Raw genomic sequence first — 16,341 nt, 5'->3', positions numbered from 1 at the left:
GGGTGGATTGCTTTATCTCCAGACTTTAAATCATTTAGGGCAGCAATAATCTTGTCATATTCAATCACAGCACTGACCTCTCCTCCCCCACAGTCATTTTCCATAGCATTTGTATTATCTGCTAGTTTTGAAAAAACAGTCTTACTTTTTTTTTTGAGTCTCTTGTGAGAGAGATTTCCCTCTGCAGCCTTTCTCCTTAACGAGCAAAGTGTGAGTCTCAGAGCTTCCTTCCCCCATGCTCTCTGCACCAGTGTCTCTCACAGCAACACCCTCCATGTTAGGACTCACCCATGTGGTTTCTCTAGCAGACTGCACCTCTGTATTCTGGTCAGTATTGTCTCCCAATTCATTTTCTGCTACCTTTTGCGCCACTGCTGCTGTTGCTTTCTCCATTGCTGAGGTTTCCCCCAGTTTTTGTGGTACCTTCTGTCCTTTCGCCGCCGGGACTTTGCAAACTTCCTGAGCTGGTTCCTCTGCTGCACCACAGCTCCCCGCAGTCACACTAGCGCCTGGAACCCGATCGGAGTCACCATTCACTTTTTCTTTGGCTTCAATTTCCGAGGACAATTCACTTCCCGCTGTTTCTTTTACTGGGGATTTTGCTGTAGCACTTCTCCTGCTGCGCTCAGTAGCCATTGCCATGCTGGCTTCAGCAGCCCTCTTCCATAGCCCAGACGGGATCGCTGGCTAACAGGGGCAGTATCTCCTTTCTTCCTCATTGTTCAGGTAGGAAGGAGTTTGTTTTTTTCCAAAAAGAAAAAAAAAAGAGAGATCAGGGAAGGGATAACGGAAGGGTAAAATAGCAAGATTTGGCCCCCAGACCCGCAAGGGCCTGGGAGAAACACTGCTTTCAGAAAGCACACCAAACAACTGCACAGTATGAAGGGAGGGGTGATATCACTCCAACTTGCAGTACAGCAGTAAAGAGTGATTGAAGTTTATCAGAGCACAAGTCACATGACTTGGGGCAGCTGGTAAATTGACAATATGTCTAGCCCCGTGTCAGATTTCAAAATTGAATATAAGAAAATCTGTTTGCTCTTTTGAGAAATGGATTTCAGTGCAGAATTCTGCTGGAGCAGCACTATTAACTGATTCATTTTGAAAATTTTTTTTTCCCCCATGACAGTATCCCTTTAAGAACTGTGATATAAGCCTGACTTAACAATTGCCATTTCCCCTGTTAACTTAACTCATTTGAATGTGATTGAATATGTTTGTTTTCATAAATCTATATACAGATCTGTTGGACAAATGTAGTGGAAAAAATTTGGTTTTACATGGTAATAACCCACCACAAATTACAATATTTACACCGGGTCACTGCCAAAAGGCACACCTCCCCCCCAGGAGTTACAACAGGCTACTCCTGTTATATATTAGCCACTTTGTAAAACAAGCCTATGATACCCCAATATTGAAAAGTTAGTGATTACCACCTGCTTATTACTTTTTAATCTTACTTTTTTATTTTATTTCATCAATGTTTAAACGTTTAAATGTTAAGAAAGTTAACACGGTTAATACTGCTAAAATTCTGCTAATCGTGTATACCCTATACTTAACTCTAAGAATGTATGTTCCTTTATCTATGGAAGAGATATTGACTTAAGAATGGATGAGTTGAAGGTGCTTTCTTTAAACATTAATGGGTTAAATATACCTGAAGAAAGAAATGCATTAATTAGAAAAATGAATAGACAAAAAGTGCATATTTTATTGTTACAGGAGACACATTTTAAAGGTTCAGATGAAACACTTAGGAAATTTAGTATATCTTTCACAATGTTTTTTTAGTAACGACCCTAATGCTAAATCTAAAGGTGTGGCTATAGGAATTCACAAGAATGTTGATTTTCAATTATTAGAGGTCTTAAAGAATGATGTGGCAAGGTTTATTTTTGTAAAGGGCATGCTTTTTCAAACACTATGCACGCTGGGGAGCATATATCTACCTAATCAAAATCAGGCCACATGCCTTAAGTAGAAGCCTTTGGAGAGGGATGAACAATAATAGGAGGAGACTTAAAGACTCTAAACCCCTCTATTGATACGTCAAAAGGCACATCCTCTATACCTTATTTGGCTATTAATAAAGCAAGAAATTCCTTGAGGAATGCAAGATTATTGATGTTTGGAGATGCCTGCATGAAAATGAAAAAGATTATACTTTCTTTTCAAATGCTAAACAATCATACTCCAGAATTGCTTACGTTTTAATGTCCCAATTTTATATTGATTGGGCCACAAGCGCTATAATACAAGATTTAATATGGTCTGATCATGCAGCTGTACAAATCTAAATAAAAATTCCAAACTCAAACTCCAAATTCTAACCTCTATAGTTAGTATAGGTATATATAATTTATGTGAAAGTAGGGAGGGGTTTTAAGCTAAAGAACACCATTCCAGCTGTGAACTGTGTGGCAGCATCATGCTGTATGCGCTTTTTTTAAGAAATGGGAATGTTGCTCTTTAGAAAATAGATCATCATGAGGAAGGAAACTTAAAGTGATACTGACACTAAAAAACTACTTTTTAAAATATGAATGTACATTAAAAGTTACCTATAGGTCATGTTGATCCTTTTTTGCTGAGAGGTTTGTTTATCTAAGTTATTGTTAGTTGAAGTTTCTAAACCTCACTGTTTTGCCAACCTGACTGTCCCATTTTAGCCTGTCAGTTAAAGTTTCTAATGCTAACAGACTCCTGCTGCACAAATATGGCAGCCCCCCTCAGGAACATGGGCATCAGACAGGTAATGTAAAAACATTATGCAAATAACTTCATGGCAAAGTTATAAGTAGCTTTCAAAGGCAATATTATGATGGATGTAAAGAAGAGTTTAATTTCTTATGTCCGTATCTCTTTAAAACTTGGCTACAAAGTTGTCTCTCATTATGACAGTGATCTAAAGCATACATCCAAAGCTGTAACACAATGGCTAACAGACAACAAAGTGCAAGTATGATCAAATGATATATTTATGTGTTGCAAAAGTAAGTTAATCCTTAGTATTATCATATCATTTGAAGGTCTGGTGTGAAAGAGAGACCCTATTTTATTTAAAAAAATAGGGATCCAGCAAAGCTTCATCACACGCAGTTGAGGATGTGCATCAGCATCATGGCTTGAACAAAGGTGTCTTCAGGACCTCAGAAAAAGAGTTGTTAATGCCCAGAAGCTAGAAAAGTTTACAAGTCTACCTCTAAGGCTTGTGACACACGGCAGATTCGCGTGTCTTCCCATCCACTATAATGAAAAATGGCCTGCTCTAAAGCACATGCAATGCTTTGTTTTCTGAAGTCGCCCAAAGTTTCCTCGTGAGGCCACTTTTCATTATAGTGGACAGGAAAGCAGTTCGGGAGACTGTCGCCCAGAAGAAGAGGCAATTAGTCGCCAGGCGACTAAATCTCCCCGATACTGCCGGTGTGTCACAAGCCTAAGGATAGTGTCAGACGGGAGATTAGTCGCCTAGCGACAAATCTCTCCTACTTCGGCTGACTAATCTCCCCAAATGCTTTCCTGCCGCAAGAATATGAATCGTCGGCAGGGTGGCATACATTTCAAGTCAATCACGAAGCAACTACGGGCGAATTCGGAAATCCGAATCAATTCGTATGCCATCCAGCCGGCGATTCATATTCTTGCTGGCGGGAAGGCATTTCGAGGGGGGGAAGATCTCCCATAGACTCCATTTTAGCCAAGTAATCCAAAAATTTTCTCTAATAATAAAACAGTACCTTATACTTGATCCAAACTAAGATATAATTAATCCGTATTGGAAGCAAACCAGCCTATTGTGTTTATTTAATGTTTACATGAATTTCTAGAAGACTGAAAGTATGAAGATCCAAATTACTGAAATATCTGTTATACAGAAAGCCCCAGGTCCCAAGCATTCTGGATAACAGGTCCCAAGCATTCTGGATAACAGGTACCATACCTGTACTCCATCAGAGATCACCTAACAGGGAATAATGCAAGTTCTCATTGAAACAGGAACAGATATGGGAGTAAAAGACACACTTCTGTAATTTGATTGGCTGTTGTATTCTAGCAAGCCTAAAGGTGAACTTAAATATCTTAAATGTTTGCTTTGGGATAATCAAGTTGAACATACTATTATAAATGTATATTTTTTATAAAATGGCTTTATTTATATAAAAACGGTGGTTATATATGGGCTGTTTATTTTTTATTTATAGTTTATGTGCAGGGTCATTTCCCTCAAAAATGTGCAATGTATTGGAAAATGATAAAGTGAAATTGTAAAATGTAAACATCTTTAGCATAGGAGGTACTCAGCTGTACATGCTACAGACAGAAAGTTAGGGTAGTAACTGTGTGACAGCATTTACTGGGTAAGAAAACCACAATGAGAAATATTGAGTGGGAGATTTTTTTTTTTTTTTTTTAAATTAAGTTACATATACCCTCAAATGGAGAGATAATTTACAAAGCTGGGAGTCAAAACAAAGAGCAAGAGCAATAGGAAAATATGAACATATGACTATCTTTCTGTATGTATTTAGCAGTGCTTATAAGTGACCACCATACCTTTGCAGGTGATACCACCAAAACAGTGGCGCCCTCGACGTACATATGATGATTTGGATGAAATGGTAATACCAGCTCCCATTCAGCAAGTAGTAACTGGGCAATCTGGCCTTTTTACTCAGTACAACATCCAGAAGAAACCTATGACAGTGGGAGAGTATCGGAGACTTGCTAACAGCGACAAGTAAGACCTGTAGAAAATAAAATATATTTCTACTCTAAAGGGATAGTGACATTTTCCATGTTTTAACTAGCAGAAAATAGAACGTTTGGCACAAATGGTTGTTTATATGTTATCCTGTCAACACTCATCATAATGTAATAAATAAATAAAACAGAAATGTACCAAAACTGAAAAACAACAAAACAATACCTCTAAAATGAATAAAGTGCGAGCAAGAATTAATAGTGGACAGAATTCATAGATTACCTAAACCAAAGCATCTTCCATTCTCATCACCAAGGGATTTAAACATTTGGGTACATTTTTACACCACCAAGAAAATGCTAATGCAGTTATCAAGGGAATGAATACAACTTGAACCCTACAGCCAGATTTTATTATTTTATTTTATATCATCTGCTACAGTTGCTAAAAGGAAATAATTTACAAAAGTAACAGTGTTAATTTACAAAAGTAACAGTGTTTTCCCAAAACATTTTTTAGTTTTTCGAGGGTAGTTTCACTAAAAACTAAAAAATTTTTGGATAAAAAGAATTTTTTTTTCAAGATTTATTATGACCCAAAGCTGCTAAAAGCCTGATTCCGAAATACTCCGGCTAAAACTGTTGTATTCATGTAAAAGTCAATGGCAGAGGTCCCTTTAAACATTTAAAGATGTTTTTTGCCTTCATGATTTTTTTTTCGGTGGTTTGCGCTCGAAAACTTGATAAATTTGAGTATTCAAGGTTCCCCCCCCAATTGCATTCAGTCGAGTTTTTTTTTCACAAATAAGCAAACATTCGAGTTGTGAGTTTAGTTGTCGTAGAAAAACATAAAAAATTCTTTCTACATAATGAGAAAAAAACACCAAGACACATTTAACTAAATTTGCAACGTCTTTATTAAAAAATAACTCACCGTTTCTCAGCTTGTGCTCCTCTTCAGAAACAGCGACGATCCATCGTGTGGCACTCTATTTCTCCTCCCTGCCTTCTTTAGGAGATCGCCAGTGAGGAGAAATCGAGTGCCGCACGATGGATCATCACCCTGTCCCCACTTCAGAAGAAGAGCGCAATCGGAGAGGTTATATATTAATAAAGATATTTCAAATTTAAAGTAAAATGTGTCATGGTGGGTTTTTTTTTCTTTCAAAACTTTTTTTTATTATCAATCAATATTGACAAGACATTGCAATTTTTCTTTATAAAATGCGTGTGTTCTCCTACACAGAGGAGAATTATTACATTACATGAAAACATATTACAGAAAGCTACAATGCCACATTGACATGTAAATAAACATAATGAAATAGTCATATCAATAAACAAATAAACTTGCTTAACAAAATGCAGTGTCAATTATTACTTTGTATTCGTCTCCGTGTATATTACGTCATGTAATAATATGTCTCCTTATATACAGCATTGCGTCCCAGGGTTCCATCCTCGTTATAATTAAGGGCTCCCCCGTCTGACACAAGTAACAGCTACATCAATCACTGACTGGTATATCTAATCCAAGGGGTCCAGATTTTCATATAAATATTGTATTTGTCTGAAATAATACTTAATAACCGTTCATTAACCATAATCCAGTTCATTTTAGCACGGAACAGGGATATGGGAAGTGAACGTTTTTTCCATGAAGAAGCTATAGTTTGCTTTGCTGCAATGAAAATAAACTGAATCAATTTACGTAGATATTTATCAGACACTGGGACCAGAGTCTAGCAGCTTCCCTGCATTCCCACCAGGTGTGTAACATTGTCCCTCTATTCCCACAATTTCTGAAGCAGAGAGGGCTACAGTTTGGGTAATATGTATTCAATTTGGCAGGGACCAAATAGCATCTACTCACTACTTTATATAAAGTTTCCTGTGCCAAAATGTTAACAGAACTCTTAGCAGTATTTATCCAGATTTGTTGCCAGTCTTCCTCGTTTATGATGGTATTGTAGTCTTTTTCCCATTGCTTGGTATAAGAAGGAGGGGAAGAGTTAGACAGTTTTACTATCTCCTTATACAAAAGTGAAATCACTCCATTACTAAATGGAAACTTCAAACATACATGTTCCCAAGGGGTTAAAGTTCCTATATTGGTAGAGTTGCTAAGCACATCCTTAAGGTAATGATAAATTTGCATATATCGAAAATATTCATTTTCCGGGATGTTACTCTGTTCTTTAAGTGAGTCCCATTTTTTAATACCTTGGCGTCCTATAAACTGGTGTATAAAGCTCAAGTTATGATCCCGCCACCAATCAAAGTCATGGTGGGGTTTTTTTTTCGTTAAGTACAAACAAATTTTTTTAAATTTTTTTAAAATTTTATCTGTCCCTAAGTATAGAAATCCTTAGTCCATTTGGTCTTATTTTTCTTTGAATGGAAAAGGCAAATTTCCCGATTCCCCCCCTCCCCCCGATGCAGCTGTAACTACTTGTTTGTGCTTTTAGGCAGTTATCTTAAGTGAGTTGTTACTTTTCTTCTTCTTACTTTTCCTGTGTATACATGTAGTTCTATTTGTTAACTATAGTACCATCAATTCCTGCAATGAAAGGACATGTATAAAGCTTATTTCACTGGGGGGTGCCAAAATGTAAGTTTTTCTCCTATTCAATGGGCCCGGGGAAAAACTGAACCCAATTTACTCTACCGTGCATGCTCAAACAGGTATCTGCGCCAGGAATGCCTGTGACGCTGGGAGAAAGGTAAGTAAAATCCTGGCATAGAGCTTAGATTTTTTTCAGTGGTCTGTGTGGTTTTCGCCTAACAGAAGCTCTGGACAAGGGAAAAAAACATATCCATTTATTTCACTCGGAGTACCTAACATGTTGTCAAACCCCATTGAAATTTGTAGTGATATTAAAACTTAATATCAGCCAAGCTCCCTTCCTGCAAAACTGATTCCATTCAAAAGTTTCACTGTGCATGGATCTTACAGGAGCTTGCACATTTGTAGCTGATTTTGGATGTAGATTCAACGGTGCATTCTCCTGCAAAATCTGTGTGAGCAAACTGAAAAAATAGGATGTGAAGACAGAGGAAGATAGTGCTTGTCAACTTTGCTGCACAGCTCTGCATTTTTATGCCAGGTCCATGAAAACATATGGAAACTTTTGAATGGAACAGATGTTGCAGGGAGGGGCTGAAGATAATGGGGTTGAGTTATCCTTAATTGGATATTCAATTTGCAAAATGCAAGATTGGAAAACAAATGTTTTCTTGTATCATGATTTTTCTTATTGGTGTCTGGTATTATCATGCTGGTAAGACGTAGCAAGCAAATTGCAAAATTATCTTTATATTACTATCACTTTAGTTTTTTAAGGGAAACTGTTATCTCCTGTAAGAGGGAATATGTTTTAAAACTCCTTTGATTGAAGAATATTTACCTAGGTTGACATGTAGGGTCTATCCACATATATTCAATCCTATCCACGCTCAAAAAAATGTAGTGGCACCAACAATTTATGATATGATTGCAGTAGCATCTCATCTTACATAGTTGTCCAAATGTATTAGTATTATGAAGTATTAGTTTCTTTGTTGATTAATTTGCGTGTGGATTTAGTTTCTACAGATATTCATGTCGTTTTCACTTAAATATGTATTGTATTTTGTTTTGGTAGCTCTTCCTTTAAAGTGATCGTAAAGTGATAGTTTTGTTCTTAGATCTCTACTTTGATGGCAATAATAACTATTAATCACAAAATTACTGATGCAAACCCACAATTTAGAAAATATATTGTTTTAAAAAAAACACTCCACTTCCTCATGAAGAAGGATACTACTTACTGTGGGGGGTGAGTCCTACTGCTTGTCTTTCAGCCTCTCTAATCTCACACCCACTCCTGCAAAAAATAAAAGCCTCCTCTTTCTGAAAATCTCCTCTCCCACATCACTCAGGTTTGTTTTTTTTGTTTTTTAGATGCTTTTAACTCATTCCCTCTTACTAGATTATATATGCGTCTCCCTTTCCTGCCAGCTTGACATTTACTGCACTAACAATCTACTCCAGCTCTGGGTGTTAAAAGGTAAATCTTGCAAGCAGTCCTGGCACAGATCATTCTTTTTGTGCAGGGAAGATAGGCAGGCAAGGGCCATACATAATCGAGTAAGGCAGAATAAGTTAAAAGCACCATTTGGAGGAATGGAGGATTGTTATTGCATAGTCACAAATCTGAACATTACAATCACAATCTGAGTCTAAAGGTCATTATTCCATTCTAATCCTTCTAGATCTCTCTGCAGCCTTTGACACAGTTGACCACACACTCCTCCTTGACATTCTGCACTCAGCTGGCATTCGGGACACTGCTCTTTCATGGTTTACATCTTATCTGTCTGACCATTCCTTCAAAGTTTCCTTCTCTAACTCTACTTCTACTACTTTCCCACTCTCTGTTGGAGTTCCTCAAGGCTCTGTTCTTGGCCCCCTGCTGTTCTCGCTCTATACAACTTCACTAGGAAAACATATTCAGTCATTTGGACTTCAGTATCACCTTTATGCTGATGACACCCAACTCTACTTGTCTACTCCTGATCTTTCTAATTCTGTCCTTTCCCAAGTCACAGACTGTCTCTCTGCTGTCTCCTCCTGGATGTCACAGCACCACCTGAAACTGAACCTTTCTAAAACAGAACTCATTATATTTCCTCCAAGATCTTCCCCTGTCCCTCAGATATCACTCACTGTAAACAACACCACCTTTCATTCCACCACACAGGCACGCTGCCTAGGAGTTATCTTAGACTCTCATCTGTCTTTTTCACCACACATTCAAACACTTGCAAAATCTTGCCGTATTCAACTGCGCAACATTGCTCGAATACGACCCTATCTCAGTTCAGAATCAACTAAAACACTGATTCAGTCTCTCATCATCTCCCGCCTTGATTACTGCAATTTACTCCTCACAGGTATTCCAACAAGTCACCTTTCACAACTCCAATCTGTTCTAAACGCGGCTGCTAGACTCATTCATCTAGCTCGCCGCTCAACATCAGCTGCTCCCCAATCTCTTCTAGAATCAAATTACTTACACTCACATTCAAGGCCCTTAATAATGAAACCCCTCCCTATATTTCATCTCTAATCTCCAAATACACTCCTTCACGAAACCTACGCTCTGCTTCTGATCTTCGCCTCACTTCTCCTCTGATCACTTCTGCCCATTCTCGTCTACAAGACTTCTCTCGGGCTTCTGCTTTTCTCTGGAACTCTCTGCCACAAGCTGTCAGACTTTCTCCTTCTTTCCAAACTTTCAAGCGCTCCTTAAAGACCCATCTGTTTAAAGAGGCTTATTCGATGTACCTTAATTAATCATTGCTGTATCAAAAATGACAAAGTGTTTATATAATCCTAATGTCTCAATTGTACCCTAACCTTTAGTTTGTAAACTCTAATCTCTAGGTCCTTCTAATCCTATTGTACTCTGTAATCCTTGTTTGTTATCCACCATTTATTCCCTGTTTGCTATAACTGCAGTAAAGCACTGCGTATCTTGACAGCGCTATATAAATAAATGATGATGATGAACATAAAAAGAAGCAGCAGCACTGTCATAACAAGACTGTTAACCCTGACCCTGTGTGGTGACGTAGTATAAGCCGACAACACCATTCAACTGTGCTGCCAGATTATTCTTGTCAGTCAAGCATTTAACTTCTGGCCTTGCAAGCTCTGATTGACAAGCCCCAAGGGACCATAAGAATGTGTCAAGAGTCCGGAACTCTCTTATATGGAGAAGTGATCTATGTCCAGTGTACATAGAAAGGGGTCAAAATGGGGAAAATGGCCTAAAGGACATATAGGCATATTTTGATGAAGAATTTAGTTATGCTAAAAACTGAGAAGTTTCCCTATCCCTTTAAGTACATCATAGATAAGAATATTTCCGAACATTCTGATTAAGCTATGTTACTGGTAACCCAATGGTCTAGATCAGTGTTGTCCAACTTCTGTGCTACGAGGGCCGGAATTTTTCTGGTCTACATGGTGGAGGGCAGATAATGGAAGCCAGTGTTAGCCACTACCTGTTTTAGACCACACCCACTTTAATCCACACCCATGTTACCACAAAACCATGTCCACATTAATAGCATACCAAAAAACCAAATGGTTGGTGCTCACTGCAGGGATATCACTCATATGTGAAAAAAATTGTCATATTAAGACATACCCTTAAATCCATATACCTCCTCCTCCCCTGTGGATAACACAGTACCCCCCAGAACAAATACCAGACTTATGTTTCACAGGCAGAGCTGGGCACACACAGGGAGCATAGGGAAGGCAGAGTATGGCACACCCAAGGAAAATAGGGCAGGCAGATTATGGCACACCCAGGGAGCATGGGGCAGGCAGAGCATGGCACACACAGGGAGCATAGGGCAGGCAGAGTATGACAAACACAGGCAGCATAGGGCAGACAGAGTATGGCACACACAGGGAGCATAGGGCAGGCAGAGCATGGCACACACAGGGAGTATAGGGCAGGCAAAGTATGGCACATACAGGGAACATAGGGCAGGCAGAGCATGGCACACACGGAGCATAGGGCAGGCAGAGTGACACGCACACAGGCAGCATAGGGCAGACAGAGTATGGCACACACAGGTTGTATATGGCAGGCAATGTATGGCACATACAGGGAGAATAGGGCAGGTAGAGCATGGCACACACCGGGAGCATAGGGCAGACAAGAGTCCATGGTCCTATAGAGGACAATATGTAGTGCCTCTAAAGATCCCATTATGGTCCCATGCAGTGCTGTAATAGGATTGTCCGGTTCCAGATTGAACCAATTATGTACATAGGTCAACTGGCTTGCAATTTAGTATAGGTGCATGTTCAAAAGGACTAAACCCCCTTGATCATTTTGAGCTGTGAGGGTCATCCACCATAGGGGACTTGTAAGCCCAAATGAAGGACCGCAGGAATTTAGGTAGTGTAGCATGGTTGGGAAAATCATAGATGGAAAGTATATCCCTCCCAGAATCCTCTATGAAGCAGTGCAGAGGGATGTGAAAATGAGGCTCTGAGCAGCAGTGAGGTGATTAGCCTCACCTGGAGTAAAAAGGTGGGGGCTCAATTAAGGCTGCTGTCTGCCTTGGAGAGTGAGAGAGAAAGGAGAGCTACTGGAGGGATGTATTAAAAAGTTCTCATAGTAACTGCATGTTACCTGTGTTTAAAGCATAAGGACTTTAATTGCTGGGCACACGTTTCCAGAAGGAGACAAGTTATTTGTTAGCAAGGACTGGCTACCAGCTACTGCCTTAAGTGTTTGGGGAGCGGGCTTCTTCCAGGAGAAAAGCACAAGGAATCTCCAAAGGACTGTGAGTTAACAGTTACTTTTGTTTGCTGGACTTATATTGCCCAAGTGGGAGACTGTGGGACCTTTTGAAAAAGGACATTTTCATTAACCAGTACAACTGGACTATTTTGTTTACTGCCTTCCCAAAGGATATGAACTGTTATGTTGGTGTTTAAGCTGCTGTGTTAAATAAATGCACACGTTAGATCAGCTGGAAACCTGTTTACTGTCTACTATCTGTGTGAAAGGAGTTGCTGCTGCTACTACCTAAAGAGCGATCCCCCCACAGTAGCTATAACATATTAAAGATGCTTATTTGCCCCCAGACTGTCAGTGGTAATTTTACCCTGTGAAGTTCTGTCTGTTATTTTCACAGTATTGAAGCGTATCCTTAGTAATTTTAATGCTCAAATACTTGAAATAGTGGATCCACTGTAAGCTATATGGAGAAACTTCAGGTCCTGAACCTGTAATGAATGAATGAGCTCTGTTTTATACTTGTATCGCTGCAATTTGAAATAATTGCCATCTTATAATGTATTACATCCATCTTATAAATGTATTACAGTATGTCCTTTTACCTCTAGATACTGCACACCACGACATCAAGACTTCGATGATTTGGAACGTAAATATTGGAAGAATTTGACTTTTGTTTCTCCCATATATGGAGCAGATATAAGTGGCTCTCTTTATGACAATGTAAGTTCCTCTTTGTTCCTCTTCCTTTCTATTTAAATGTGTCCTGGCCCCACACTTAAAACAAAACCTGGGTTGGCCCACATAGTTACACACCCCTCTATCCCTGCTGATGAAGAAAGAGGTAGGCAGGTGCTTTTGAGTGTAATCTTCTGTGCTCAGCTTTACCTTGCACATTATAAACAAATTAAAAAACTGAAAATAAAATGTTCATTTCTAATACTTGGTTGAAAACCCTTTGCTGGCAATGACAGCTTGAAATCGCCCAAGCCATCACACTGCCTCTGCCGTTTTATAGATGATGTGGTATGCTTTGGATCATGAGCTGTTCCAAACCCTCTCCATACTTTTTTCTTGCCATCATTCTGGTAGAGGTTGATCTTGGTTTCATCTGTCCAAGGAACTTTTTTCCAGAACTTTGCTGGCTTTTTAGATGTCCAGTCTAGCCTTTATAATTCTTGATGCTTAAGAGTGGCTTACATCTTGCAGTGCACCCTCTGTATTTACTTTCATGCAGTTTATGGTTGAATATCGATACACCTATTTCCTGGAGAGGTGTTTACTTGTTTGGCTGTTGTGAATCGGTTTCTCTTCAGCATGGAAATGATTCTGCGGTCATCCACCACTGTTGTCTTCCATGGACGTCCAGGTCTTTTGCATTGCTCAGTTCACCAGTGCTTTCTTTCTCCAGATATACCAAACTGTAGATTTTGCCACTCCTAATATTGTAGCAATTTCTCGGATGGATTTTTTCTGTTTTTGCAGCTTAAGGATTGTTTGTTGTCTGTTTACAGCAAAATCTTCCACATACATGCACCCCCCTCAAATCAACTCCAGGGCTTTTATCTGCTTCATTGATAGACATAACAAAGGAATTGCTCACACCTGCCCATGAAATAGCCTTTAAATCAATTGTCCAATTAATTTTGAAGCTCTGGTCCAATTACTTTTGAGCCCCTGAAATGAAGTGATAGTTTAAAAAAAAAAAGGCTTTAGTTCCTCAAATTTTTATGCAATCTTTTTGTTCAACCCACTGAATTAAAGCTGAAAGTCTGCAGTTCAACTGCATCTAAGTTGTTTCATTTAAAATTCAATGTGGTAATGTACAGAACCAAAATTTGAAAAAAAAGTTGTCTTTCACTCATGGTTAGTGGTTATCTGAAGTCATGTATTGTCAAACAACTGTGTTTACTCTTTTTAAATCATAATCACTACACTAACTACCCAAATGCCCCTGATCAAAAGTTTACATACCCTGGTGATTTGTATAAAAGTTCAATGACTTTCTGGGCACCTGACAGACCCTTGCATCTTTCCTCCAGTGCTGCACTGATGTTTTTTTGGATTCTAAGTCATGGGGAAAGCAAAAGAATTGTCAAAGGATCTGCGGGAAAAGGTAGTTGAACTCTATAAAACAGGAAAGGGATATAAGAAAATATCAAAGGAATTGAGAATGCCAATCAGCAGTGTTCAAACTCTAATTAAGATGTGGAAAATTAGGGGATCTGTTAAAACCAAACCACGGTGAGGTAGACCAACTAAAATTTGAGTCACAACTACCAGAAAAATTGTTTGTGATGCAAGGAAAAACACACAAATAACTTCAGGTGAAATACAAAAAATACTGGAGGAAAATTTGCACTCATCAGCCAGGAAGCTGCACATAGGACGTACTTGGACATTCCTACATGACCATGATCCAAAACACAAGGCCAAGTCATAGTAACATAACAATATAGTAACATAGTAAGTAAGGTTGAAAAAAGACACACGTCCATCAAGTTCAACTTTTTTTTTTTATTAATCTGCCTAACTGCCAGTTGATCCAGAGGAAGGCAAAACACCCATCTGAAGCCTCACCAATTTGGCTCAGAGGGGGAAAAAATTCCTTCCTGACAAAATGGCAATCGGACTAGTCCCTGGATCAACTTGTACTATGAGCTATCTCCCATAACCCTGTATTCCCTCACTTGCTAAAAAGCTATCCAACTCCTTCTTAAAGCTATCTAATGTATCAGCCTGCACAGCTGATTCAGGGAGAGAATTCCACATCTTCACAGCTCTCACTGTAAAAAACCCCTTCCCCGAATATTTAGGCGGAACCTCTTTTCTTCTAATCGGAATGGGTGACCTTGTGTCAGCTGGAAAGACCTACTGGTAAATAAAGCATTAGAGAGATTATTATATGATCCCCTTATATATTTATACATAGTTATCATATCACCCCTTAATCGCCTCTTCTCCAGCGTGAACATCCCTAATTTGGCCAGTCTTTCCTCATAGCTAAGATTTTCCATACCTTTCACGAGCTTAGTTGCCCTTCTCTGTACCCTCTCTAATACAATAATGTCCTGTTTGAGTGATGGAGACCAAAAGTGAACGGCATATTCTAGATGGGGCCTTACAAGTGCTCTATACAGTGGAAGAATGACACCCTCCTTGATGCCCCTTTTAATACAGCTCAATACCTTATTTGCCCTTGATGCTGCTGACTGGCATTGCTTGCTACAGCCAAGTTAAGTTTATTTGCCATTGGCTACAGCAAAATAAAGTTAAGGTTCTGGAGTGCCCATCTTAGTGCCCATCTTAGTCTCCTGACCTCAATATCATTGAGCCACGCAAAACATGCAGTTCATGCAAGACAGCCCAAGAATTTAAGGGAACTGGAGGCTTTTTGTCGGGAAGATAGGACAGCTTTACCGTCTGAGAAGATAAAGAGCCTCATCCACAACTACCACAAAAGACTTCAAGCTGTCATTGCCGTTAAAGGGGGCAATACACGGTATTAAGAACTGGGGTATGTAAACTTTTGATCAGGTTCATTTGGGTAGTTTGTGTAGTGATTTTGATTAAAAAAGAGTAAACACAGTTGTTTGACAATAAATGGCTTCAGCCAACCACTAACCATGAATGAAAGAAAAAATTCTGTTTTATCATTCATATTCTCTGAAAAATGGTTCATAAATCATAAATTCTTCCAGGGTATGTAAACTTATGAGCAGAACTGTATATACACTTTTACTTTTATAAGTATACACATGTATACACAAAAACTCAAGTTTTTTTTACTTATTCATTTTACTCTTATATTTTGTTTTTCACCTAAAAACTGTTTATTTTGGCAGAGTGACTATTGGATCAGGTTTTTGTTTTAATTTGTTTTTGATTGAGTTTAATCATTTTTAAACAGAAAAACAAACCAAGCCTTAAACAACTTGAAACCAAGCAATTTACAACAGTCTGAGTCGCTACATTTTCATGTTATTCAAGTGTATCTTCAGTTCAAGGTTATTCTAGCAATTATTGCTTATAATGTACCTGACATAGCTTATAATATTACTGTGTGTAGATTTCACGCTTAACTAATAAACCATTTACCTTTTTCATTGTGTATTATGCGGTGCCTTTGGGGAAATTGAGGTGGGGGAGGGGTTAGATTGTGTGTGGAGGAGAAACCTGTGTGCCTAATGCATCCTGGATCAACAGTGTTTGCATATGTTCCGATATCCAAAGAGACCAGACCTTATCAAACTTCTTTGGACATCCGCTAGCCATATATGTTATTTGGTACAAAGGTACCGAACTGTTAACCAGCTCTATCCAT

General features: G+C 38.8%; 1 protein-coding gene across 10 annotated transcripts in view; it reads left to right on the top strand.

Annotated features, from left to right (window-relative positions):
• Window positions 1-16,341, top strand: part of LOC108711800 (lysine-specific demethylase 4B) — a 451,885-nt gene that overhangs the window by 61,995 nt on the left and 373,549 nt on the right. For 9 of the 10 annotated variants that reach the window (XM_041591519.1, XM_041591530.1, XM_041591528.1 and 6 more), the window contains 2 exons: window positions 4,569-4,744; window positions 12,626-12,740. In XM_041591519.1, the coding sequence (XP_041447453.1) occupies window positions 4,569-4,744; window positions 12,626-12,740 (291 nt within the window). The remainder of the gene's footprint in view (window positions 1-4,568; window positions 4,745-12,625; window positions 12,741-16,341) is intronic. The other variant, XM_018253860.2, reaches the window with a different exon arrangement.

The sequence above is a fragment of the Xenopus laevis genome, chromosome 1L, assembly GCF_017654675.1.
Source record: "Xenopus laevis strain J_2021 chromosome 1L, Xenopus_laevis_v10.1, whole genome shotgun sequence".
Taxonomy (NCBI): Eukaryota; Metazoa; Chordata; class Amphibia; order Anura; family Pipidae; genus Xenopus; species Xenopus laevis.
Note: the sequence above shows the minus strand (reverse complement) of the source record. Positions and strands in the feature narration are given on the sequence as shown.